Here is a 23,284-nt window from a genome sequence, read left to right as displayed (position 1 = left end):
CCCCAAGGTTGGGTCTTGCTGTAGCCCAGCTTGACCTGGAATTCACCACGTAGTTTCAGGGTGGCCTTGAACTCGTGCCAATCCTCCTACCTCTGCTGTGATCAAAAGCGTGCACCACCACGCCTGGCTTCCCACAGCTCTTAGTTTGATAAGAGTCCTCCTCTCACTTTAGCCTCAGCAAGCACCCTCTTCAGTCATAACCCCCCCCCCCCCCCCAGTATGGAGCCTCTTCTTCCTGGGGCCCTAACCCCACCTAAGCTGTGGCTCATTCCTGCTTCTTCCAGGAAGTGCTCCTTGATCTACAGACAAGATTCCCGTGTTAGGAGTTCCCTTTACAGCACCATCAGCTGATCACTGGCTCTGGTTATCTCCTCTGTCCTAAGCTCCACAGGGTCGGGTTGCTCCCTGCCTAACCTGTCCAGCATAGCCTGCACAGGGCAGGTATTGGGTTATTCGTTGATGAACGGTCTACGCTCAGAAACGGGAGTCTGGCCTGCGTGCACAGAGCGGCTGGTAGACAGTCGCTGTTACTCTGGGAGGAGGCTAGAACACAGTGGGGTAGGGACAGACATAAGACATGCTTCAAGCCAGAACCGCCCCAGTCTGTCACTACGGGTTGGAAGAGGACAGCCAGGGTCATGATAGGACAAGAGGACCTTCCCATGTGTCTCAGGAATGAATCCTCGCTCCTCCTCCGCCAGGGTTCTGGTGCCCCTGGACAACCCAAGGAGAGAAAGGTCCAGGGCCGGTCCTCACTCTCCTGTGCATCCCATGGGGCGGACGCCCTCCCCTTCGGTAAAGTCTACTATGGTACAGGGCTTAACACACAGCGGGGCTGGGGACGGGCAAAGCTGTCACATGTGAGGTGAGATGTGAGATCAACACAGGCTTGGACAAGCACCCACCCTTCCCCATCACCCTCCAGGCCAGCATCTTCTGCGGCACGTTTATCTAGGCTTCTGCCAGGGGGCCCCTTCCCAGCTGGCCAGGCCTGGGCTCTAGCACTCCTTATGCTGCAGGCTTGGACTATATAGCAGAAGAGGCAGCTGGAACCCCTAGACAGCATCCCCAAGATGGGCTTCAGATCTCAGGATGGCCCCAGCGCCAGGCCAAGGTGGCAGCGAGGGGCGGGTGGCTGAGTACTCCCCCGGGCAGACACAGGACACTCGCTCGTGCAATAGACACAAAGGCGGCTACATCTCCTGGCCATGCTCCCCCAGCCCACTCACAGAGACAGGGGGATGGACAAGATGGCATGGGAGGACGGACTAGGCAGACAGGCAGGCTCGGCGGAGGAAGCGCCAAGGCCTGGTGGCGGTGTCCTCATGGAGCGGTTTATTACAATTCCATCTCACAAGGCGGTGGGTGAGCGGCGGCCGCAGCACATGAAATAGGAGCCCCCGACAGATGCCTGCCTCGGGCGCATGCAAACAGTGCAACATGGTCAAGCGCAAACACGGGCGACCGAGGCGACACGGGACACGGAACATGGGATGGGGAACAGGCTGGGGTGATGGGTCCCTAGAGAGGGGCCGGTCCTCCCCCCACCCTCAGGGGCAGGACAGGAAAAATAAGATTCGTACTTCTTGTAAAATGCCCATTTGCTGGGTACTTTCTTTCTCCTTGTCTTGAAAAATAATAAAAAATAAACACACAGAAAAAAAAATCCCCAAAAAGGAAAGGAATAAAACTCTTAAGAAGGCGAGCGATGGAAGGCCAGGGGAAGGCTGGCTGTGGTGGGGGCACTGCCTCCAGCTCCTCAGCCTCATCTCTTCTTGGCCCCTCCAGTGGGCACCCCAAGCCCTATAGGTAGGTCCATGAGGGGAGGTGCCAGGCTTAGGCAGGATCTCCAGAGGGGCCAGAAGGGACAGGCGGGTCAGAGGAAAGAGGCCCGCCAGCCCACTGGGGCTCAGTTCAAGTTCAGGCCCAGCAAGCAGCGGGGCACTAGGTCCGTGAGCATCCAGGCCCAGTCCCTGCGGCCGTGGCCCCGGGGCGGAGGCGGAGGCGGAGGTCACAGGTGCAGCTCGTGGGTTTTGATGTGCTCAAGCTGCTCTCGAAGCTGCAGGAAGGTGGGCCGCGTGGCAGCGTCCAGGTGCCAGCAGTTCTTCATGACCTCGTAGACTGCGGGGGGGCAGCCATCGGGGGCATCCATCTTATAGCCCTTCTCCACCCGAGGGACAACGTCCTTCAGGGGCTGCGGGCAGGTGGGTAGTGGAGTTAATGCAGGCCTCACACTAGAGGACCCTACCCAGCCCCCCTCTCTAAGAATCCCACTCAGTCCTGCCTCAGCCCCGGCCAGGCCAGAAGTGGCTTGGACACTTCTGTCAGGACAGGCCCAGGCTTCCAGGCCCCGTATTGAGGAGACAACCCCCCTCCCCCCGCCACAAGTACCCTCAGCCTCAGTCATACTCACAATTCTTGGGTAAGGCACTCGCCCAAAGGAATATATTTCCCAGAGAAGGATTCCAAAACTCCACACATCAGACTTGGTGGAGAATTTCTGCCATGAGGATGGGAGAATGGGCATCAGGAAGGAGAGATGTGAGTGGCGGGTGACCCAGAACCCACTGCTCAAGGGAAGGCCTGCCCCACCTTCTCTCTCAGGGCTTCAGGTGCTGTCCACTTGACTGGCAGTTTGCCAGTGTCCTGGGTGCTGGAGGCCTCCTTGGTGAGGCCAAAGTCGCTGACCTTGGCCACGTTGTCCTCAGACACCAACACATTCCGGGCAGCCAAGTCCCGATGCACGAAGTTATTACTCTCCAGATATTCCATGGCCTCACAAACGTCTCTGGGGGCAGGTTAGCCACATGTTCCTCAGATCGAGAACCCCACCACGGTGGAGCTGGGGGTCTCCCTCAAGACCTCCCCCCCCGCCCTGGGCTGACACGTCACTCACAGTGAGAACTTGAGGAGACAGTCTCCGCCTAGCACCGAGCGACCCCGTGACCGCAGATAGTCCACTAGGCTCCCCTGCGGACAGGCAGAAAGGGGTGAGTGGGAGATGGGGGATCAGGGCGGGGCCTGACATCCAGGGACTCTGTGCTCAGCATTCATGATCTCTGAACTCCTACAGTCTTGGGGGGACGTCTGCACTGTTATCAAACAGGCGAGGAAACAAGAGGCTCGGAGAGGTGGCATGACCCATCTAGCCAGTCCACACATGGCAGGCTGGGACTGAGGACTTCGAAAGCTCAGCTGGGGCACGGTGGGAGATGAGCGGGGCAGGTGCGCACCTTAGCCATGTACTCAGTGACGATGTAGAGCCCGCCCTTCTCCTCCACAATCACGCCCAGCAGCTGCACCAGGTTGCTGTGCCGAAGTTGCCTGGGAGGGGACGGGACAGGGCGGGACGGGTCGGTCAGAGTCCGCCCGGCCACCTCCACCCCACCCAGTCAACCCTGCGTCACTCACGTCATGACAGAGGCTTCGGCTAGGAAGGCCTGGGCGGTGGCGTCATTCTTAATGCACTTGACGGCCACTCTGTTCCCCCGGTAATCACCCAGCATCACATCTGGGGGGAGAAGAGAAGGCTCGTCCCTGGATTCCCTGTAGCCCCAACCCCTTTCCGGGGCTCCTCCAGCTCACCTCCAAACTCCCCTTTCCCGATGGTCTGCAACAGTTTCAGCTCCTTCATATTTAGCGCCCAGCCACCTAGAGAGGGTCAGTGAATGAGCAGCTAGCTGGGGTACCTCCCCCTCCCCGGGGACGACAGAGGCAAGGCAGGCTGGACTGCCCTGGGTGGGCGAGAGGTCCAGGGGCAGGGTGCACTCACTGCGGTAGAACTCGTCCTGGGCTGCCACCGTGCCCTCCATGACCTTTGGTTTGATGAGGCGAGTGCACAGTCCGTCTGCATCTGTGGTGTAGTGCTGCGGGGGGGCAGGGCAGGGCTCAGAGCCAGATGAACAGGGCCCTACCTCAGGGGCTCACATGCACCGCTCAGGTCTGACCACCAGAGGGCAACAGAGGCTGGCCCACCTGGCTTGGAACTGCTTTGTGTGGGGAAGGCACCCCCTTTCCCAGAGGGCAGGAACGTCTGCCCACTTTCCATGCCAAGACACACACCCAGCTCCCAGAAACCTGGTTGTCACTACCACTCTGGGCTTCTCCAGCATCTCCAGGTTGGGAGTGGAAACCTGGCCCATTCCTGACACCAGTTACTAGCTGGGCGTACTCAGGATCCCTGCCTTCCCTTGCCAGAGTCCATGCCAAGCCAGCGGCGGCGGGAGGGAGACGAGAGTAAGCTGAGAGGCACTGGGACGCTACCTGCAGCTACTGGACGCCAGAGGTGGCCTTGCCAGAGCTGACCTTGGAAGCTGAGGAACCTGCGGGCACAAGAGTCAGGGGGCCTGACCACCAAGGCGCAGAGCTCGTGTTTATACGAGCTCACCTGGATATGGGGTGCTCAGTGGCAGGGAAGAGGATCAGACAGGCTCAGATTCTAATTCTGGCACCTCTAATGTACAGCTGGGTGGTGGTGGGGGACCGGACCTAAACTGCTCTGCACCTTCATATCCTGAAGTACAAAATGGGAAAATGCCACCCTCTTTGGGGGGGACACTGTGGGGCAGAGATCAGCCCTGGCACGCAGCAGGTTCTCCGCTGAGGGGGTGAGAAACCGAAGGGGCTCACAGAAGCTGCCCAACACGTCCAGCTCCCCCCGCTGCTGGGTGAGTTAGGACTGGGGTGGTCACAGTCTCGGGTTTGTGCCCAATGTCTTTAGGTGGCGATTCAGGAAGTGTGCGGAGGGAGGTCTCGTGGGTGCTCTCCCCGCTCACCTCCACCAGCTGCATGAGATTCTCGAAGTACACCTCCTCGTCGATGCTCAGCTTGCTGGCGTGGTACATGATGCGGTAGTGCTCCACCTTGCCTTCGCAGCTCACGCACAGCGTGTAGTCTCCGGGGTAGTTGGTGCTCTCCCGCACCAGGAACAAGCCTGTCTCCGGCGGGTACAGAAGCCGCTCGGCCTGCTCCCGCGTGATCTTTCCATGGAACCAGCTGAGGGGCGGCAGGGCCAGGGGTCATAATGGACCAAGGGGACCGACCCTGGAGCCTCCAGCCTCCCCCGTGCTCTGCATTCTGGAGGGGTCCCCTCTGCTCAGCACCTTCCCGTGACCCCCACCGCCTCAGCCAGGCGGCACTTGAGGCCCTCAGTTACTTCCCGCCCCTTTTTCCTTTTGCCCTCTTAGCTATCCCTGACCGTGAGGTGGCGAGGAAGCCCTCGCCTAAGTATACGCCGGTCCCTTACTCTGGCCCCCTGCCTTCCTCGATGCTTTTCTGGGAGGACAATTTCTTTTCCTCCTCACAAACCAAGACCAGCCCTGGAACTCACGGCATGAGGCTGAGTTTGGTGCCTGCCTTCACGCCCTCCCGCTTCTGGACGTAGTTAGCTGGGATGATACCTTCACGGCCCACCTTGTTCTTGGCTTTGTACCAGTTGGGGTCCTGGGGAGAGGGTAGCTCAGATAAAGCCTCAGGTTCACTCTCCCCTGTAAGGGGAGCCAAACCCAAAAAGAATCCCAAGAGGTGGGAGGTGGTGTGAAACCCCAGTACCTTGGTGACGGCCACAATGGTGAGCACGTCTCCTTTGCAGAAGGGAAGGTCCTGCTCAGCGGTGCCATGGAAGTTGTACTTGGCAATACATTCTGTACCGGATGGCCAGGCGGCCTGCAAGGTAGCGAATAGGTGAGTGGGTGCAGACTGGGCCCTCTCTACCCACCTCGGCCTGCATGCCCTTGAGACAGCAGCCTCTTTTTTTTTTTAATTATTTTTATTTATTTATTTGAAAGTGACAGAGAAAGAGAGAGAGAATGGGCATGTCAGGGCCTCCAGCCACTGCAAACGAACTCCAGACACGTGCGCCCCCTTGTGCATCTGGCTAACTTGGGTCCTGGGGAATCGAGCCTCGAACCGGGGTTCTTAGGCTTCACAGGCAAGCGCTTAACGCTAAGCCATCTCTCCAGCCCAACAGCAGCCTCTTATCTGGCTGTAGTGCTCTTCTCCTAAGAACTCTGGGTCCCTTCCAGCTGTGTCTGACAGGACGATGGAATGAATTCATGCGACTAAACTGAGAGCTTGGGCTGGGACAGAGAGCTGGAAAAGGGGAGTAGGCTAGCTTGAGCCCCAATTCCTTTTCCCCTGGCGATGGTGGGGACATGGAACTGCCTTACACCCCACCTCCCGTGTTTGTACCTGTATTGCCGACATCGTCTCAGAAGATCTGGCGTCCCCGTGTTACAGGAAGGCCAACCTGTCACTTGGTACCATTAGAGCTGTGGGGAGAAGAGTAAGGCTGAGGAGGAGGAGCTAAGAAGAGATGACCCCTTCCCACAAGTGGGATCCCATCAGCTCCTTCTCCCATGGGTGTGTGCAGGTGCCAAAGCTTCCAGGAGGCGGGGTGTGGAGTCAAGGTTGTTCTCTCCAGTCTCAGGGAGGAACACGGGACTAGTCTCTGGGCACCCTTATAGATTCCTCAGAATGACCAAGGAGAGCAACGGAGGCTTAGATGGTCACAGCACTTACAGCTGCCTGCCCACGAGCTCCAAGCCTGGTAAAGCTCACCAGTTTAGCAGGGGAAGGGCTGGGAAGCTATGGTGTGGCCCGGGGAAAGTCCCTTGTGTTCTGGAGGCCTCACAGGCCCCTCTACAAAAGCTTGCCCCAGTCTCTACAGCCAAATGCCTGAGCCAACTTCTCAGAACACACCCACACCCAGGAGAAGATGGCCCATTCATCCCACCAGGAGAGGGGCAGGTGCCTCAGGCAGCGAGCTTCGCAGTGAACCTGGGGCCGGGATCTACTCAGGCAGCCACGAGTGAAGCAGTCACGAAGGGGACCGAGCACGGCCACCGCAGCCACGCAACAGCGGCCAGAAGACAGGCACAGTCAGATGCACTAGGGACTCCGTTTGCATCAAGTTCAAAGTCTAGCCAAACTGATCTGGGCTGACAGGGTGACATGCGGGAGGGGGAGACGGGAAGAGGTGTTAGAGGACGTCAGGGTGTCGGTTGTGGAAGGGGTCTCTAGGTAACAGCTCACTGACCATATTCTTTTTTTTTTTTTGAGGTAGGGTTACACTCTAGTCCAGGCTGGCCTGGAATTCACTATGTAGTCTCAGGGTGGCCTTGAACTCATGGCGATCCTCCTACCTCTGCCTCCCGAGTGCTGGGATTAAAGGCATGCGCCACCACGCCTGGCTCCACTGGCTATATTCTTATGACTGGTGCACGTCAATAAGGGTGAGGGTCCCCAAAGCACTCTCTCAGCCAAGCCCACGGCCCAGAACAGTGAGACTGTCTGCGCATAGGCCTTACTGCCAGCACCTATCCAAACACAGCCCCAAAGCCCTTGGCCAACCTTGGAAGAGTGTGGAGGGGCAAGAGTTACTGTTCCCTTTGTGTGTGTGTGAGATATGTGTGCCCGTGAGCATATGTGCCCAAGCACAAGGCAGACGCTGGCTGTCGTCTTTTATTGCATTTCCACCTTAGTTCCTTGACTGTCTCACTGAACCTGGAGCTTGTACCTTTTATTTATTTATTGGTTTTCTTGAGGTAGGGGCTCACTCTAGCCCAGGCTGACCTGGAATTTACTATGTAGTCTCAGGCTCAGGCTGGCCTCTGACTCACAGCGATCCTCCTACCTGTCACCATGCCCAGTGACCATTTTCTGATTAGACTGGCTAATGAGCCAGTCTCAGTTACCCTCCTGTGTCTGCACCCCTCAGGACTGAACTTTCAGGTACATGGAGCCACACCTAACATTTTTTTTATTTTAAATTTTGGCTTTTCAAGGTTGAGTCTCGCTCTAGCCCAGGCTGACCTGGAATTCACTATGGAGTCTCAGGGTGGCCTCGAACTCGCGGCGATCCTCCTACCTCCGCCTCCCCAGTGCTGGGATAAAAGGCGTGCACCACCACGCCTGGCTCACACCCAACTTTTTTACACTGGTGCTTGGAATTTAACTCAGGTCCGCATGCATACACAGCAAGTGCTCTTGCCCACTGAGCTATTTCCCCAAGCCTCCTGCTGCTCCTTTCTGGTAAAGAAACCAAGGTGGAGACAGGGCCAAAAGCCCTTCCGTAGTCACACTGCATTAGAAAAGAGACCCTCCCATAAGTGTTGCTAGGTCCATCTGATGGGATCGGTGAAGTCTAGCTGTGTACTGGTACGATAAAGGCCTTTCGGTATACCTGTTGGTGTGCGCGCGCGTGTGTGCGTGCGTGCGTGCGTGCGTGTGTGTGTGTGTGTGTGCAGGAAGCATGGGAGCTGAGCCCTGAAGACTGAAGGGCTTAGCAAGACAGAGGTGGGGCCAGATTTGGCGGCGTATGCCTTTAATCCCAGTGCTCAGGAGGAAGAGGTAGGAGGATCACTGTGAGTTCGAGGCCACCCTGAGACTGCATAGTGAATTCCAGGTCAGCCTGGGCTAGAGTGAGACTCTACCTTGGGAAAAAAAAAAAGAAAGAAAGAAAGGCAGAGGCTGAGAACTGGGGTGGGACCCTGGTGGAAGTAGAGCACTTGCCTAGAATTCACATGGACCAGGGTTCAAGTCCTAGCACCACGGAAAAAAAAAAGTGAGTTCATGGACTGGAGAGAAAGAAAGCTCAGCGGTTAACGGTTTGCTTGCAAAGTGTCAGCCTGAGTTTGATTCCGCAGGACCCATGTAAAGCCAGATGCACAAAGCGGCGCGTGCTTCTGGAGTTCATTTACAGTGGCAGGAGGTCCTGGCGCGTCTATATCCCCACCCCCTCTGCCTTTTTCTCTGTCAATCTCTCTCTCTCAATCAATCAATCAATCAATAAATAAATGTTTTAGAAACCAGTTTACATGCACCAGCAATCAGGCAGGTGGAGTTAATTTAAAGAGAAACCCATTACAAACACAAGGTAGAGGCTGGAGGCGTGGCTCAGCGAGTAGAGAGCTGCCCTAGCGTGTACGAAGACCCGGGCTCCTCCCCTGGCACCGCACAAACCAGGTGTGCTGGCACACGTCTGTGACGCCAGCACTCGGAATTGAAGCAGAATTGGCCAGTGAGAGGCCAGCCTGGGCGACACACTAAGGGCGGGGGCAGAGGCTGACACAAAGGTGCCCCAGAGAAGATCAGCATGTTGGGCAGGAGACGGGAACCAGCCTGGGAGAAAACTGGGGGTGCAGAAGGAAGAGGCAGGCTGCTCACTGGGGGGGGTCATGAGCCACTGTGAGCACCCTCATCTACACGCTGTATGAGAAGGGTTTCAGTAGGCCTGGCATGGGCCTTGCAAGTTGGCAGGGGGCTTTCTATGCCCATGTGAGAAGCCAGAGTTGGAGTCTGAGGACGACGGGACAGGGGTGCTTGGGCAGGGAGCCCGTGATCCTGGAACCCAGCAGAAGCAGGGGAAGTGACCACTCCTTCCGGGTGGCAGTCCTGGCTCTAAGCACACGAGGCTTTGAACCTGGCTCGACCAGTGTTCAACTCAGGATGAGTGACTGCATCGTCCTGGGTCTCACAGGCCTCCCATGCAAGGAGGGCAGAGGAACCACACACCTGGAAGAGCGGGTCATGCCTCCTCTTCCCTGCAGGACACAGTCTTTTCTCCTCCAGCACTCTTGTCTAGACAGGGAACTGAGGCCCTTGCGGGGGGGGCGGGGGGATGCACTAGGAACCTAGGGAACTCCCCTTACCCCGGGGCTGTCCCCAGTTCTGTGACTAAGCCAGCATGACATTGAAACCTTCCCCTGAGCCCCATGGACTGCAATGGGAGAGTGGTAAGCGCTCCTTATGCTGTTTTATAGATGTGAAAACTGAGGCTCAATAGACTGAATAACTTGCCCAAGGCCACACAGTCCAAGCTTGAGCTGGGATACCGCTATGGTTGGCTCAGACCCCAACCTTCAGGTCCTTCTAGCCTGAAGACCTTGCCAGCTTCTCCATCTGCCCACACCTCCTCTTCCTCGCCCAACTTAACACTCATGGCTGCCACCGCAGGAGGGCGTGGAGGCTGGGCGCTGCCAGTCACCCTTCCAGCTGTCAGTGTGCAAACACTCCTTCCCGGCCTGCAGCTGCCACCCCCACCTCCCCACTGCCTTGATGATAATAATAAACATAATAACAGGCTGTTTTCTGAGCACTTACTCAGTGCCAGCTCATCCAATCCTAGTGACTCTGAGAGACAGAGGGACTCTTATCACCCCCATTTTACAGATGAAGACCCTGAGTGAGACCCAGAGTGCTGGGCAGCTTTGCCTGAGAGGTCACAGCTCCAGTGAGTTCTCTACCTCTAGTCAAACTCTTGAGCTGCTTGGCCAACCACGCCTTCCCAACCCCTGGTGGCCTGTGCCCTCAAGGCCACCACACACTGTGCCTGTAGGAGCTGCTGTCCCTTTGGGTGGGCAGGGTCAGGAAAGGAGCAGCCGTGAGGTGCATGTATGTGGTCAGAGGAAGGGCCAGGCCAGGAGTGGTCTGGGCAGACTGACTGGAGAGGCAGGCTGTGAAAGCCACAGGGATCTGCGAAGGGCCTACCATTTTTACTCCGCTGGAGGAGCTGCTGGAACCCAGTTTCCTCATCTGCATAATGGATCAGTGAGAGGCCACAGCTCCCAAAGCTGCTCTGAGGCCTGCCATGACCATCTTCTGGTCACCAGGCCAGGACAGCTGAGCAGCGTCCCCACAGTGGCCAGCAGGGGCTTTTGCTTATAGCCGAAATGGCTGGCTCTGAGGCTGGCCGCCAGAGTGGCTATAAGAGGCTACTTGGAGCCGGGCGTGGTGGCGCACGCCTTTAATCCCAGCACTCGGGAGGCAGAGGTAAGAGGATCACTGTGAGTTCGAGGCCACCCTGATACTATATAGAGGCTACTTGGCTAGAATGGAGGAGGGTCCTTTGCGGAGTCACCTGGAATTAGGATCAAGCTACTCGAGGGAGGCAGTGCAGAAATGGGTCCTGGGAACCAGGGGCTCTGCATCCTGAACCTGGCACCACCATCACCTTGCGGTGTGACCTCGGGAAAGTCACTTGAGCTTTTTGAGTCGTGCTGGCTTCTAAGTTCCTTGCTGTCCCCTTTACCTACCTGCTGTTCCCAGACACTTGCACTCTGCTCTCCTCCCTACCCTCTCTCCCTCCATTCAAGGTACTTGTGGACAGATTTGGGGTGCAGAGGGGGACTGCTTCTGTTGGACACAAGCCTAAAATGAAATCCAGCTGCACAGACTACTCCAGTACTATTAGTGGCGTCAAGACACAGACAGAAAAGCCTACTCCGAGGTCAGCGTAGGCTACAGAGTGACCCTCTCTACGAACAAACCAACATCACCACCACCATCATAAAAGACTAAATTCTCCAGAATAAAACATATGATGCTTGCAACTAGCAGTCAAGCAAACCAAGCAAAAAAAAAAAAAAATTGTATGTGCGTAAGGAGCACATGATTATAGACAAGAGATTTTTCTAAAGAAAATATTTGTGGGATGTAGAGACTGCTCAGTGGTTAGGAGGCCTGCCTGTGAAGCCTAAGGACCCAGGTTCGATTTCAGATGCCCACATAAAGCCAGATGCACACGGTGGCACAAGCACCTAGAGGTCCTGGTGCGCCCATCCTCTCTCGTTCATAAATAGAACTGGAGAGATGGCTTAGTGGTTAAGGTGCTTGCCTACAAAGCTAAAGATTCAGGTTCAATTCCCCAGGATCCACTTAAGCCAGATGCACAAGATGGCGTATGCGCCTGGAGTTCATTAACAGTGGCTGGAGGCCCTGGCATGCCAATTCTATTTACCTCTCTTTCTCTCAAATAAACAAAAAAAAAATTTTTTTTTAAGGAATAGCAGGGCTGGAGAGATGGCTTAGTAGTTAAGGTGCTTGCCTGCAAAGCCAAAGGACCTCAGTTTGATTCCCCAGTACCCACGTAAGCCAGACGCATAAGGTGGTGGTGCATGCATCTGGAGTCTGTCTACAGTGGCTACAGGCCCTGGTGTGCCCTCTCTCTCTCTCTTCCTCTGCCTCATTCTCCCTCTCAAGTAAATAAATAAAAATTAAAAAGATTAAAAAATAACAATAAAGGATAGATCAAGTTTAAATAAATATTTTAAATTCCTTTTATTTTAAGATTTATTTTTATTTATTTATTTGAGAGAGATATATACAGAAATAGGCAGGTGTAGAGAGAGAGAGAGAGAGAGAGAGAGAATGGGTGTGCCAGGGCCTCCAGCCACTGCAAACAAAATCCAGATGTATGTGACCCCTTGTGCATCTAGCTTATGTGGGTCCTGGGGAGTCGAACTGGGGTCCTTTGGCTTTGCAGGCAAGTACTTTAACCACTAAGTCATCTCTCCAGCCCAAAAATTGTATTATTTTTTAAATTAAAAAAATTTTTTAAATTTTTAAAAAAATTTTTCATGATAGGGTTTCATTCTATTCCAGGCTGACCTTGAATTCATTATGAAGTCTCAAGGTGGCCTTAAACTCATGAAGATCCTCTTACCTCTGCCTCCTGAGTGCTGGGATTAAAGGTGTGCACCACCATGACCGGTGTAAAAATTGCACTATTTATTTGCGTGTGGTGGGGGAGTGGGCATGGGCATGCCTATGCCATGGCCCACTGCCACTGTAACAAACTCTAGATACATATGCCACTTAGATGCATTTGGCTTTACATGGGTTCTGGGGAATTGAACCCAAGCCATCAGGTTTTTCAAGCAAGCACTTTTAACTGCTGAGCCATCTCTCTAGCCCAAATAAAAGATTCCGGTAAAGCAACTTGTTTACCACACCCACGGCCCTGTGTTTAAACCCCAGCAATGCCAAAAAGGGAGGAAGGGAGGGAGGAAGGGAAGAAAATGAAAAAAGCAGAGATAAAGTAAATATGGGGTCTGGAGAGTCAATGGTTAACGGCACTTGTTTGCAAACTCTGCTGGCCAGATTTAATTCCCCAGTAAAAAGCCGGATGCACAAGTGCTGATTGGGCTGGAGAGATGGCTTCGTGGTTAAGGTGCTTGCCTGCAATGCCTAAGGACCCAGGTTCCATTCTCCAGCACCCACATAAAACCAGATGCACAAAGTGCAGCATGTGCTTAGAGTTCGTTTGCAGTGGCTAGAGGCCCTGGTGTGCCCATTCTCTCTCTCGCTCTAATTATATATATATATATATATATATATATATATGTTTATATACTTTTTTTTTTTTCCCGAAGGGCCTCACTTTGGTACAGGCTGGCCTGGAATTAACTATGTACTCTCAGGGTGGCCTCAAACTCACGGCGATCCTCCTACCTCTGCCTCCCGAGTGCTGGGATTAAAGGCATGCACCACTATGCCCGGCTTAAATAAAACATATTTTTTTGAAAGTGTTGCATGTGTCTGCAGTTTGTTTGCAGTGGCAAGAGATCTTGATGTTAGCACGTGTGCACACACATCCATATACAAATAAATACGATTTTTTATTTACTTATTTTTATTTTTTTTAGTTTTCAAGGTAACGCCTTGCTCTGGCCCAGGCTGACCTGGAATTCACTATGTGGTTTCAGGGTAGCCTCAAACTCATGGCGATCCTACCTCTTCCTCCCAAGTGCTGAGATTAAAGGTGTGTGCCACCACACCTGGCTTAAATACAATTTTTTTTTAAACTTAAAATTTTTTTCCCTTTGGTTTTATGAGGCAGGACTTCACTCTAGTCCAGGCTGACCTGGAATTCACTCTGTATTCTCAAGGTGGCCTCGAACTCATGGCAATCCTCCTACCTCTGCCTCCTGAGTGCTGGGATTAAAGGCATGCGCCACCACGCCTGGCTCAAATACAATTTTTAAAAAATGTGGCAAGCTGCTAAAAACAGGTAAACTTGGCTGGGCAAAGGATCTACAGTATATTATATATTATTTCTACTTTTTGGTAGATTTGAAAGTCTAAAAACCAATGGTGGTAAAAAAAAATAAAAAAACCCACACAAAAACAGACATACCACAAGTTGTGGGTGGGTGTTTGTGTGTGTGTGTGTAGGCATGTCAGGGCCTCCTGCTGCTATAACAGAGCACACCTCTGGCTTTATGTTGGTGGTAGGGCAAGTGAACTCAACAGGCAGGCTTTGCAAGCAGGTGCCATTAACCATTCCTAGTCCCTGTGGATAGTTTTTTTTTTTTGAGACAGGCTCTTGCTATATTGTCCAGGGTGGTTTCAAACCTGAGATCCTCCTGTTTCACCCTTATGAATGCTGAGATTACAAGTATGTACCAGCAAACCTGATTAGCAAACTGTATTTTTGTTTTATTTTGTTTTTTCTAGGTCGTGTCTCACTCTAGCCCAGGCTGACCTGGAATTCACTATGTAGTCCCGGGGTGTGGCCTTGGACTCATGGGCGATCCTCCTACCTCTGCCTCCTGGGTGCTGGGATTAAAGGCATGTGCCACCATGCCTGGCTAGAAAACTGTATTTTTAAAGAAGATAAACACATTCCTAAACACAAATATGCCTAGATTATTTTTGGAAAGCCACAGGGAAATAACAGAAGCTAGACCCAAAACTTCAAGTAATCCTCCCATCTCATCCGCCCAGCGCTGGGGTTACAGGCACGAACCACCGGGTCTGTCAAAATGCAGCCCTTTCTGAAAGCCACCTCCGCTAGTGGTCCTTGCTTGGTCCCCAGCTACGGTAGCCGGCCTGGCCTCCAGGGCCTCACATCTCTCATGTCCCAGTTCTCCAGCGAAGGACCTCCCTGGCGGTGGCCTGTGGTTGAGGGTGGAAGGGGAGCTCTGCACAGGACAGTGAGCTCTGACTCCCGTTGGCATCTCTAGCACGGGCTGAGCTCAAAGCGGCTGCTCAGTGAGTGAGTGCTGAATGAATGAGCAAACAAAGGAAAGAGGGAAGGAGGCTGGCTGAACCACACTAGGTCCCATAATGGGTAGGACTATATTTAACCCCAAAGGGACAACAGCTGTCACCCTACCCCCACAGGGCTATAGGGCAGGGGCTTGGGATGTGGCAGGACCAATGCTTCACTCTGACTTCCTGCCCCCGAACGCTCGCTGCTCCCAGCATCCCTTGTGCCGGGGTCCTGGGAACAGGCTGGGCATTGTGCCCAAGCACTGAGGTCAGCGGCTGCAGCCTCAGGCAGGCCTTTCTTGGGAGCCCAGGCTGACTGAGAGGGGGCATGAAGGAGACCCCCAAAGCCAGACACGTGCAGAGGGCCAGGATAGGTCAGGAGACTCCTACCCTGCCTCCTCACCGAAACGCCAGTGCTTAATGGGGCGTGGGAGCCGTCGGTAACTGTTTACATGCAGCTAAAAATACCCACTGAAAAGGGAAGTGTACCAGAGGCCTGGGGGGGGGACTTGGGGCCATGGCCCACAGGGACTCTGCTCCCGCCCCAGGACCCAGCTGGACCCTCTGGGAGGTGTGGCAACCACTGGAGGAAGCAGGAAGGTCTCCTGTCTTCTCTGTGCCAGTGTTTCAAGAGCCTTCCTATATGCCCAGTGCCATGTTTGGTGGCCAGGATGGGCAGAAGGAAAGGCCCAGGAGGCCCTAGGAGTTGGGGTATGTCCAAGATCACCCACTCATTAGTCAATTCTCTCTGCCCAGCCAGTGTTGGAGCGCTGAAGACTCCCAACCAAATACACGGCAGGCTCCTGTCATCCTGACTGCAAGGTGGTCAACTGTGTCCGAGTATGCCCATGCCTTAAAAAATGGGTGACTGGGCGGATAGCTTAATGGTAGAACACATGCATAGCATGCCCTCAGACCTGAGTTCCACCCCCAGCACTACAAAAAAAACTGACTAAAGAGCTGGGCATGATGGCACACACCTTTAATTCCAGCAGAGGTAGGAGGATCGCCATGAGTTCGAGGCCACCCTGAGACTACATGGTGAATTCCAGGTCAGCCTGGGCTAGAGGGAGACCCTTCCTTGAAATAAAATAACACACACACACACACACACACACACACGGGGGAGAGAGAGAGAGAGAGAGACACACTAAAGAGAGGGAGACAGCGAGGGCCACCCAGCAGAGCCTGCAAGGAGGAGGAGGGGAACTGTAGCTGGAAGGACCTCAGGGCGGGTAACTGGGAGAGGGGTGCCAATAACAAGCAAAGATTAAGATTTCAAACTGAGGTGCTCAGGGATTTAATTAAGGCTGACAAAGGCTCAGGGCGGGGAAGTTGCATACAGGTCAGGATACAGGCAGGGGCAGAGGTAAAGTTTCCAACTTGGGCACACCTGCTGCAGAGGGCACAGCACCTTCAGGGAGGCAGCCAGCCAGTAGTTAGGCTGGTTTGACAACAACGGAGTCAGTCCCACCCCTGGCTCTGCAGAGGGCACTCCGGCTAACAGCACTGTCACCCAGCCACACAGCAGGTAGTGGGGCTGGCAGGAGCCCCTAACCCTAGCAAGGTGGAGAGACACACCACCACCACCAGCGACCTCAATGCTCAGAAGCCCCAAGAGGTCTGAAAGCCCAAACTCCACGAAGGAGGGATTTGAAAGATGTCTGGCTTGGGCTCCAGGGCATGGTGCCCTTCCTTCACTCCCTGGCTCTCTCGGCCTTTAGCACCTCTGACCTAAGGGGAGGGGCAAGCTTAATGACTGCAAATGTTAAAAAAAAAAAAAAATTACAGAAACCCATGGGCTCAGTGGGACCGGAAATCCTGTCTAGCGGTTTGGGAGTGGTGGGGGTGAGTTAAGAGGCTGACGGGGAGCTTCTTCCCAAGGGCACCCCGTGGCTTGAGGCGGCTACTCCTGGCCCAGAAAGGCTCCTAATTACCGCTCAGGAGCCTAATTACCTACATGCACTGGGCCTCTGGGGGGTCTCTCCAAGGCCCTAACCCAGGTCTCCGTCCCCCACCACTTAGTGCAGGCGAGGGCCTTTCCAACTTCATTTTCCTGCATTTATATGCGGCCTCCCTCACCAGCCTCCAACAGCCCTTCCAAGTTGTGGAGTATCTATCTATCTCTTCCACACCCCAAAAGTCTTTTAGCCTTGACACAGGAGGGGAGATGGAGGCTGACCATGGGCTAGCTAGCTGCCTAGAACTTGGGCTGGCAGAGTCCGATCTCTCCATTTCAGAGAACTTCCAGGACACTGAAAGGCACAGCGACAGACAGCAGCCTGAAGGACGTCTACACACTCCCCCCACAGGACGGATTGCAGAAACAAACACATGCAGGGGACAGCCGGCTGACCCAACTGAGTGTGAGGTCTTGCATTAGTGACTTAATCCTAAGAACAAAAACAAAACCCACAGACAAGTGGCTGTGAGCCCTGCTGAACAGGGGAGGAAGCTTACGGAGGGCCACTGCCCTAGGGACTAAAGCTCAGTGGTTAGAACATGGGTGAGGCCTTCCCTCCAACTTCCCCTGGCAGAGCTGGAACCAGACAGGTGGCCCCACGATGTGCTCGCCCACAGCTCGGCCCTCTAGGGACCTGGTACATCTACGCTCCCCTTCAGATTGTCTGCAGAGCCTGGCTTTGACCTGAGACGTCACGGCCTCATGAAGGACGGAAAGCAGCCAGAGAAGCCGGAAGCCCTTGAGCCAGGCAGATGCTCCAAAAACCCTGGGCTGTCCTATCCCACCGAGCCTCCTCAAGTGCTTTCCATGGCCCTTCCTCTCCCTCCAGGAAGTCCTCCACGCTGCTCCAACCCAGGCAGATCCCCAGCTGCTGAGCTCCCACCAGCCTTGCAGGAAGTGGAACCACAAGTCTTTCGTGTGAGGCCCCTGAGCTCAGCCTCCTTGGCGGCCAGCGACAGAGATCCGTCTCTTTGCAGCCTACACAGTACAGGCTGCTATGCCCGAGGCTGGGCGAGGACCAGGTGCCAGGCTGGGCAGGGCTGAAAAGCGACAGTCAGGGCGTACGGGTCAGATGACCCAGGTTTCACCCGCCCACAAGCAGAGCTCCAACAGGGGGCAGAGCTCAGGGTGGGGTGGGGATGGGGGGCGCCCAGCAGCTCTCCAGCTGGTCCCAGGCCTCGGAAGGGGAGGGTCGGCGGCGGGAAGCTGCGGTTTGGAGGGTGCGCGCCCGCACAGTGCTCTACTATGCTACTAGAGGGGCCCTCATCAGGTCGCCTCGGAACCAGGAAGAGAAACTGAACCAGCGCAAGGTGGGCGGGGCCGTGTGGCCCCTTCTGGGACCTGAGCTCCGCGAGGTCCCAGCTAGTAGAGGGCAAACCCCTTTGCATTCTGGACCTCAATTTTCCCCAAGGGAACAATGGGATTGCCTCCATCCATGCACTCCTCAACCGAAACGAGTGCCACAGGCTGCACCATGCCAGTAAGAGAGCACACCCCAGATCCTGGAGCACTCCTGACTTTGGGGAGTAGGGCTTGCTTAGCGCCCCAGAGCCAACCTCCCTGTTAGCGTAGCCCCTCAGCCATGCAGGGAGCACACAAGCTCTTCTTTCTCCAGCTCTTTATTTTTAGGTCTGAATTTGACTTTAATCATTACTTAGCGGATTCTATTTCCAGCCCTTGGATGAAGGGACCCGGAGAGGAGGAGGAGGGAGGCAGTGCTCCCCGTTGGGCTTAGGGAGCAGGCCTGATCCTCCACCCATCCTGTCCCTAACCAAGGGCGGGGGAAACTCAGAAACACCCAAAGGGCTTGCCCCAGCCAGGCCAGCATCTTGGGGAGGACCCCACCCTGTGACCTCACCACACTGAAGCCATGGGACAGGAGGGCAGTTGTAATGCCTACTTCCCCTCCACCCAGACCAGGGAGGCGGAAGACACAGAGAGGCAAAGTCTGGCGGCTACAAGGCCCATTCTGAGGGTTGGTCCTCTGCCATACTAGGGCCACCTTTGGGAGGACCCCTTGTCGAGGTGAATTTTGGGCCACACTTGGGTCACCTGGGGAGATGGTCTCTTGATCTCAAAATGCCAAGCAGAGACTGGGTTCTTCCCCGGAGGGTACTCCGGGTCACCCCGAGCTGCATGGAAACAGCACAAGGAACAGTAAGGCAGGCCACGGAGGTCCACCCAGGAGAGCAGCTGGCAAGGAAGAGGATGCCAGCATGCTAGCTCACGGGCAGTCCCGCTCCCTTCTAACTCTCCAGTGGAGGAGGGGGCTCTAGAATCTTCCCTATCACCACCCCTTTCTTCCCTTCTCTGGTCACTGGGAAAGATGGGAAGTCGAGGCTGGCCTACATAGCTCTGACTCAGTCAGGGCACCATGCTATTTCCACTGGGACATGCGGGCTGGGCCAGCCTTGCGGGATCTGGGAGGCAAGAGGTGGCTGGGCTCTCCGGAGCGGCCTTTGCAGGCTGGCTGTGGGGAAGCATACCAGTAATCCTAATGCTCTGGAGACTGAGGCAGGAGGATTTCTAGCTCAAGGTCAGCATGGGCTACCGTGTCTCCAAAGGAAAAGCCAGCGGCAACAGAGGAAGCCTCTTTCGCTCCGAAGCTGGGAAGGGGAATGGGTAGGGTCATGACCAAGACAACAACTGACAGCCAGCCTCATACTCCGGGTCAGCCAGTCGCACAGTGATGGGACAATGGGGCGCAGCAGGTCACAGCACAAGTGTGGTGGCCCAGAACACAGGGCCAGAAGGTTTCAAAGGGGCTGGGGCAAAAGACCACTCCCTCCACCCCAGGCACCACTGGGTGAGAAGTCAGTCCCTCGCGGGGGGGCCGGCCACAGCTCAGAGGTTTTCCTCCCATGCAGACACAGTCACACCAACCTCCACTCACAGAGGGTGAGAAGAGGGGTCCGTGTCAGGCACTTTCTAGCTCCTGGGTTCCTTATTCCCGCCATCCTCTGAGGCCCACACCACCGTCCTGGCTACTGAGCAGAGGATGCTCACAGGACCCGCAGGGCAGTGGTATGGAGAGGCCTGGAACCCATGTGGGTTGATGCCAAGCTGCCTGCTCTCTCCTGGCTGCTTGTGGGGCTTGTAGTAACAGCCCAAAACAGCAACAGATGGAAAACACTGCATACTCAGGGAGACAGTATGGGTGACGTTGTTGTGACAAGAGCTCCCGGGAATAGCGTGCAGCCTCGTGGAGGCAGTTAGTTACCTAGCTCAGTAGTGTCACGGAAGATATTCAGGGACACAGCATTGAATGGAAAAGGTGTCATGGCATGCACATTCAAATGCCAACAGTGATGAGGGAAGAGAACCAGGAAAGCGGCTCTAACATGCTAACAGTAAGTACTTGCTGCTAGAGAAATATGGGGGTGAGTGTTGTTTTCTAAATTTACTCAGTTTCGTTTTGTTTTCTTTCTTTCTTTCTTTCTTTCTTTCTTTTTTTTGAGACCAAAGCTCAGTATGGAACACAAACTGGCCTTGAACTTGGGACTGACCTCGTGAACCTTCTTAGTGCTGTGATTACAGGTACATGTCACCACATAGAACCCTCACTACTTCTTAAAAATTAATTAAGAAAAATAGTAAATAACATTTTTTTTTTGAAGTAGGGTCTCGCTGTAGTCCAGGGTGACCTGGAGTTCACTATGCAGTCTCTCAGGTTGGCCTTGAACTCACAGTGATCCTCCCGCCTCTGCCTCTCGAGTGCTGGGATTAAAGTGTGCACCACCACACATACTTTTCATATGAACTCAGACTGGCTTCCCTGGTTCCCACCTGTCCCCAGCTTTGGCCTAGGTGTCTAGAGCATTTCCCACATCTCTTCCCACCCTCTTTCTCTGACCTATTCTTTGAGGGCTATATGTCGAGGCTTTGAAATCACTCAAAAGAGCCCGAAAATAGACTCAGGTGATCCTGCCCTCAGGTCACATGGGGGGGGGGGGAGTCTGCTTAGGGAAGTTTAATCACACCATGGTCCCCAGCTTCTGCCCCTGCCTGTATTGGCCTAGAGGAAGCTCAATTCTGTCCACTCCCCAACACTTGCTGTGGGTGACTCCACATGGCTAAGTCTCTTGGGGACCACGCTCCTGCAGAGGGGAAAGGCATCCGCTTCTGCTCTTTCCTGGTCCCTGGCGGGGAGGAAGGAGGGAGGAAAGTGCAAGCTGGCCAAATGAAAACCATCACAGCTCCACACAGGTGCTGGCCTGAGCTGGGCTCCTTTCTGCAAAAGCCTAGGGACCCTGGCCACACCCTGACAGATCACAGTTGCTAAGAAGCATCCAGCCATGTCAGGCCCAGCCCCTGCCTGAGCCCCTGAGGCTGGACAGGAAGTACAGGCTGGGTGTGGGGCTATGTGAGCACAGGCATCAAGGCCCCCTTCGTGATGCATGTCAGAGCAACAGGAGAAAACAAGGGCTGGGGCCTGAGCAGAACAAGCCTGCCCATGTCTCTAAGGGGGACCAGGCACGGCTCAAGAGGATCCCGCTGCCTGCAGCCCGTGGTGGCCACACGAAGAAAGACACTGGGGACGCCCAGGGTAGAAGGAGCTTGAAATGGGCCCTGTGGGGGGGGTCCTCAGTCTGCTGATGCTCTTATGCCAAGGCTGTAGGAACGGACAGTGGAGACAGGGGCTCCCATCTTGCCCGCTCACATTATGATGAACTTGGCTTGCTCCTGAACCAACTGGGAAACTAGTGGGCAAGGCGGGGTCAGGACCACCTCTGCATTACCACACAAGTGCCCCACAAACTCACCATGCTCCCCACAAGTAGGCCCCAGGCCCAGGCACCATGAGGCAGTCAGTCGCAGGGGCAGGCCAATGCTGACTGAGCCCAAACCTAGGCAGAAGTGGGGCCGGAAGCCCTCTGCAAGAGGAACACGTGCTCACCCCCTAAGGTCTCTTCTGGGTCAGGCTGGGGGCTGACTGCATCCCTGGTGGGTGCCATGTCTGCCATGTCTCCACCCCCACCCAACAGCAGTCAAGCCATGTAGAGCTGGGGATGAAAACTGGCTGAACTGCCTCCACCAAAGGCTTTGGTGTAGCTTTGAGCTTCTGGTGTACAAAATGGGGAGGAAAGTGAGCCGCTAGATGACAGGCAAAGATCCAGTAGCTGGACACACCCCTTCCTAATACCTGGCCTAGGCCCCGAGGAGTCTGGGAAAATGGGCTGAACAGGGTGCCAAGAGGCGAGGGGCATGGTGCTAATGTCCAGTGTCAACCCCACCCAGCACAGAAGCCCTGCCCAGTTTCCCCACCCACGGGTCAGAGGTTGCTTGCCTTAGGCCTGGCGTTTAGGGAGGCTCAGGGTGACAGGCTCAGAGTCTCAAGACCTGGGCTGTTAGCAGGGCTCTTAGGGAGATGGCCTCGCCCTGGGCTGCCCAGGACCAGTAGGACTTCAGAGCAGGACCGTGGAAGGGGGGTTGTCGCAAGAACCTAGCAGGCCAGGCAGAGTATATGCCGAGAGGCCCTGGGCAGGGAAAGGGCAAACTCCCAGGCGTCCAGCCCATTCTGACCCTCTTCCTGCAGGCTCCAGCCATGTCTCACTTTGCTGCTACACACTTGGGGCGGGGGGGGGGGGGCGCAGGGAGGGTGGGAGTGAAGTGTGTGTGTGTGTGTGTGTGTGTGTGTGTGTGTGTGTTGGGGGTGGCGGTGGGGGAAACCTCAGGTGACCTGAGACAAGTCGCAAGCTGCACGGCAGTACTTCTCTTCCCTCGTGGCTCCCTCCCAGTAGGATGCTGACAGTGACTCCCGGGAGAATTCGAACCCGTGGAGGAAGGAGGTGGGGGAGGGATGGGAGTGGACGCGACAACGGGAGGCCACAGAGGCTGCACAAGTGACCTTCTGTCTCGGGGGTGGGGGACACTCGGACACCCCCCCACACCTCTACACACACACACACACACACACCTCTTCCGGAGCAACCCAACAACTCACCTCTCTCTTTCGAGGGTGGGGGCACTGCGGTCCGGGCCACCTCACCGCGGGCGGCATCAGCGGCCTGCAGGACGGTCCATGTGGCCAAGCGGGAGGGGAGGGGCGCAGGGGTCCCCAGGGGGCGCGGTACAAAGAGGGGTGGATGCGAACAGAGAGAGGGGGTGTGTGTGGGGGGGAGAGGAAGGACGGTCGGACGGACAGACAGGCAGGCGGGCGGGCGGGGGGCCGGGCGCGCGCGGCCCGGGCCGGGGAGGGGAAGAAAAGGCGGGGGAAGGGGGCGGGAGGGAGCCGGAGGGGAGGAAACAATGTAGCCGGCGCGGCCCGGGCAGAGTTCCGCTTCCGAACCCCGCCACCGAGGTGGGATTTTTTGGAACGTCGCGCCGGCCGTCGGGAGCCGCCCCGGACGCCCCCCCCCCCGGCCACCCTCCACCTCTCCCCCCGGGGCTCTAGGTTCGGCGGCCAGAGGCTGGCTCGAGGCGGGACGGACGGACCGACGGCCCCGACGGTGCCGCGGCGGCCGGAGCTCGTCCCGATCGCTCTCCGCCGGGCCCTCCTCCCCCGGAAGCGAGGCTCGGGGGCGGCGGCGAGGGAGGCGGAGTGGGGGG

At 55.6% G+C, this 23,284-nt stretch overlaps 1 protein-coding gene across 1 annotated transcript; it reads right to left on the bottom strand.

The window, feature by feature from the left end:
- Positions 1 to 1,312: 1,312 nt before the first annotated feature.
- Csk (C-terminal Src kinase) lies at positions 1,313 to 22,894 on the bottom strand. The gene is made up of 13 exons (XM_004672843.2): positions 22,680 to 22,894; positions 6,190 to 6,269; positions 5,551 to 5,664; positions 5,330 to 5,442; positions 4,776 to 4,995; positions 3,773 to 3,866; positions 3,586 to 3,651; positions 3,412 to 3,511; positions 3,234 to 3,324; positions 2,897 to 2,970; positions 2,593 to 2,788; positions 2,414 to 2,500; positions 1,313 to 2,194 (listed from the first exon to the last, which is right to left on the bottom strand). The coding sequence occupies exons 2-13, from the start codon at positions 6,202 to 6,204 to the stop codon at positions 2,012 to 2,014; spliced, it is 1,353 nt and encodes a 450-aa protein (XP_004672900.1). The 5' UTR covers positions 6,205 to 6,269; positions 22,680 to 22,894; the 3' UTR covers positions 1,313 to 2,011.
- Positions 22,895 to 23,284: the final 390 nt, after the last annotated feature.

Source organism: Jaculus jaculus, chromosome 10 (assembly GCF_020740685.1).
Source record: "Jaculus jaculus isolate mJacJac1 chromosome 10, mJacJac1.mat.Y.cur, whole genome shotgun sequence".
In the NCBI taxonomy this organism is placed as follows: Eukaryota; Metazoa; Chordata; class Mammalia; order Rodentia; family Dipodidae; genus Jaculus; species Jaculus jaculus.
This window is presented reverse-complemented; position numbering and strand designations above follow the sequence as displayed.

Excerpts from the sequence above, each read along its gene's own strand:
- Csk (XM_004672843.2), bottom strand. Across the intron at positions 3,652-3,772 it reads CCAGGACGAGTTCTACCGCA|GTGGCTGGGCGCTAAATATG; the intron begins GTGAGTGCACCC and ends GACCCTCTCTAG. Across the intron at positions 3,512-3,585 it reads CGGGAAAGGGGAGTTTGGAG|ATGTGATGCTGGGTGATTAC; the intron begins GTGAGCTGGAGG and ends TTCTCCCCCCAG.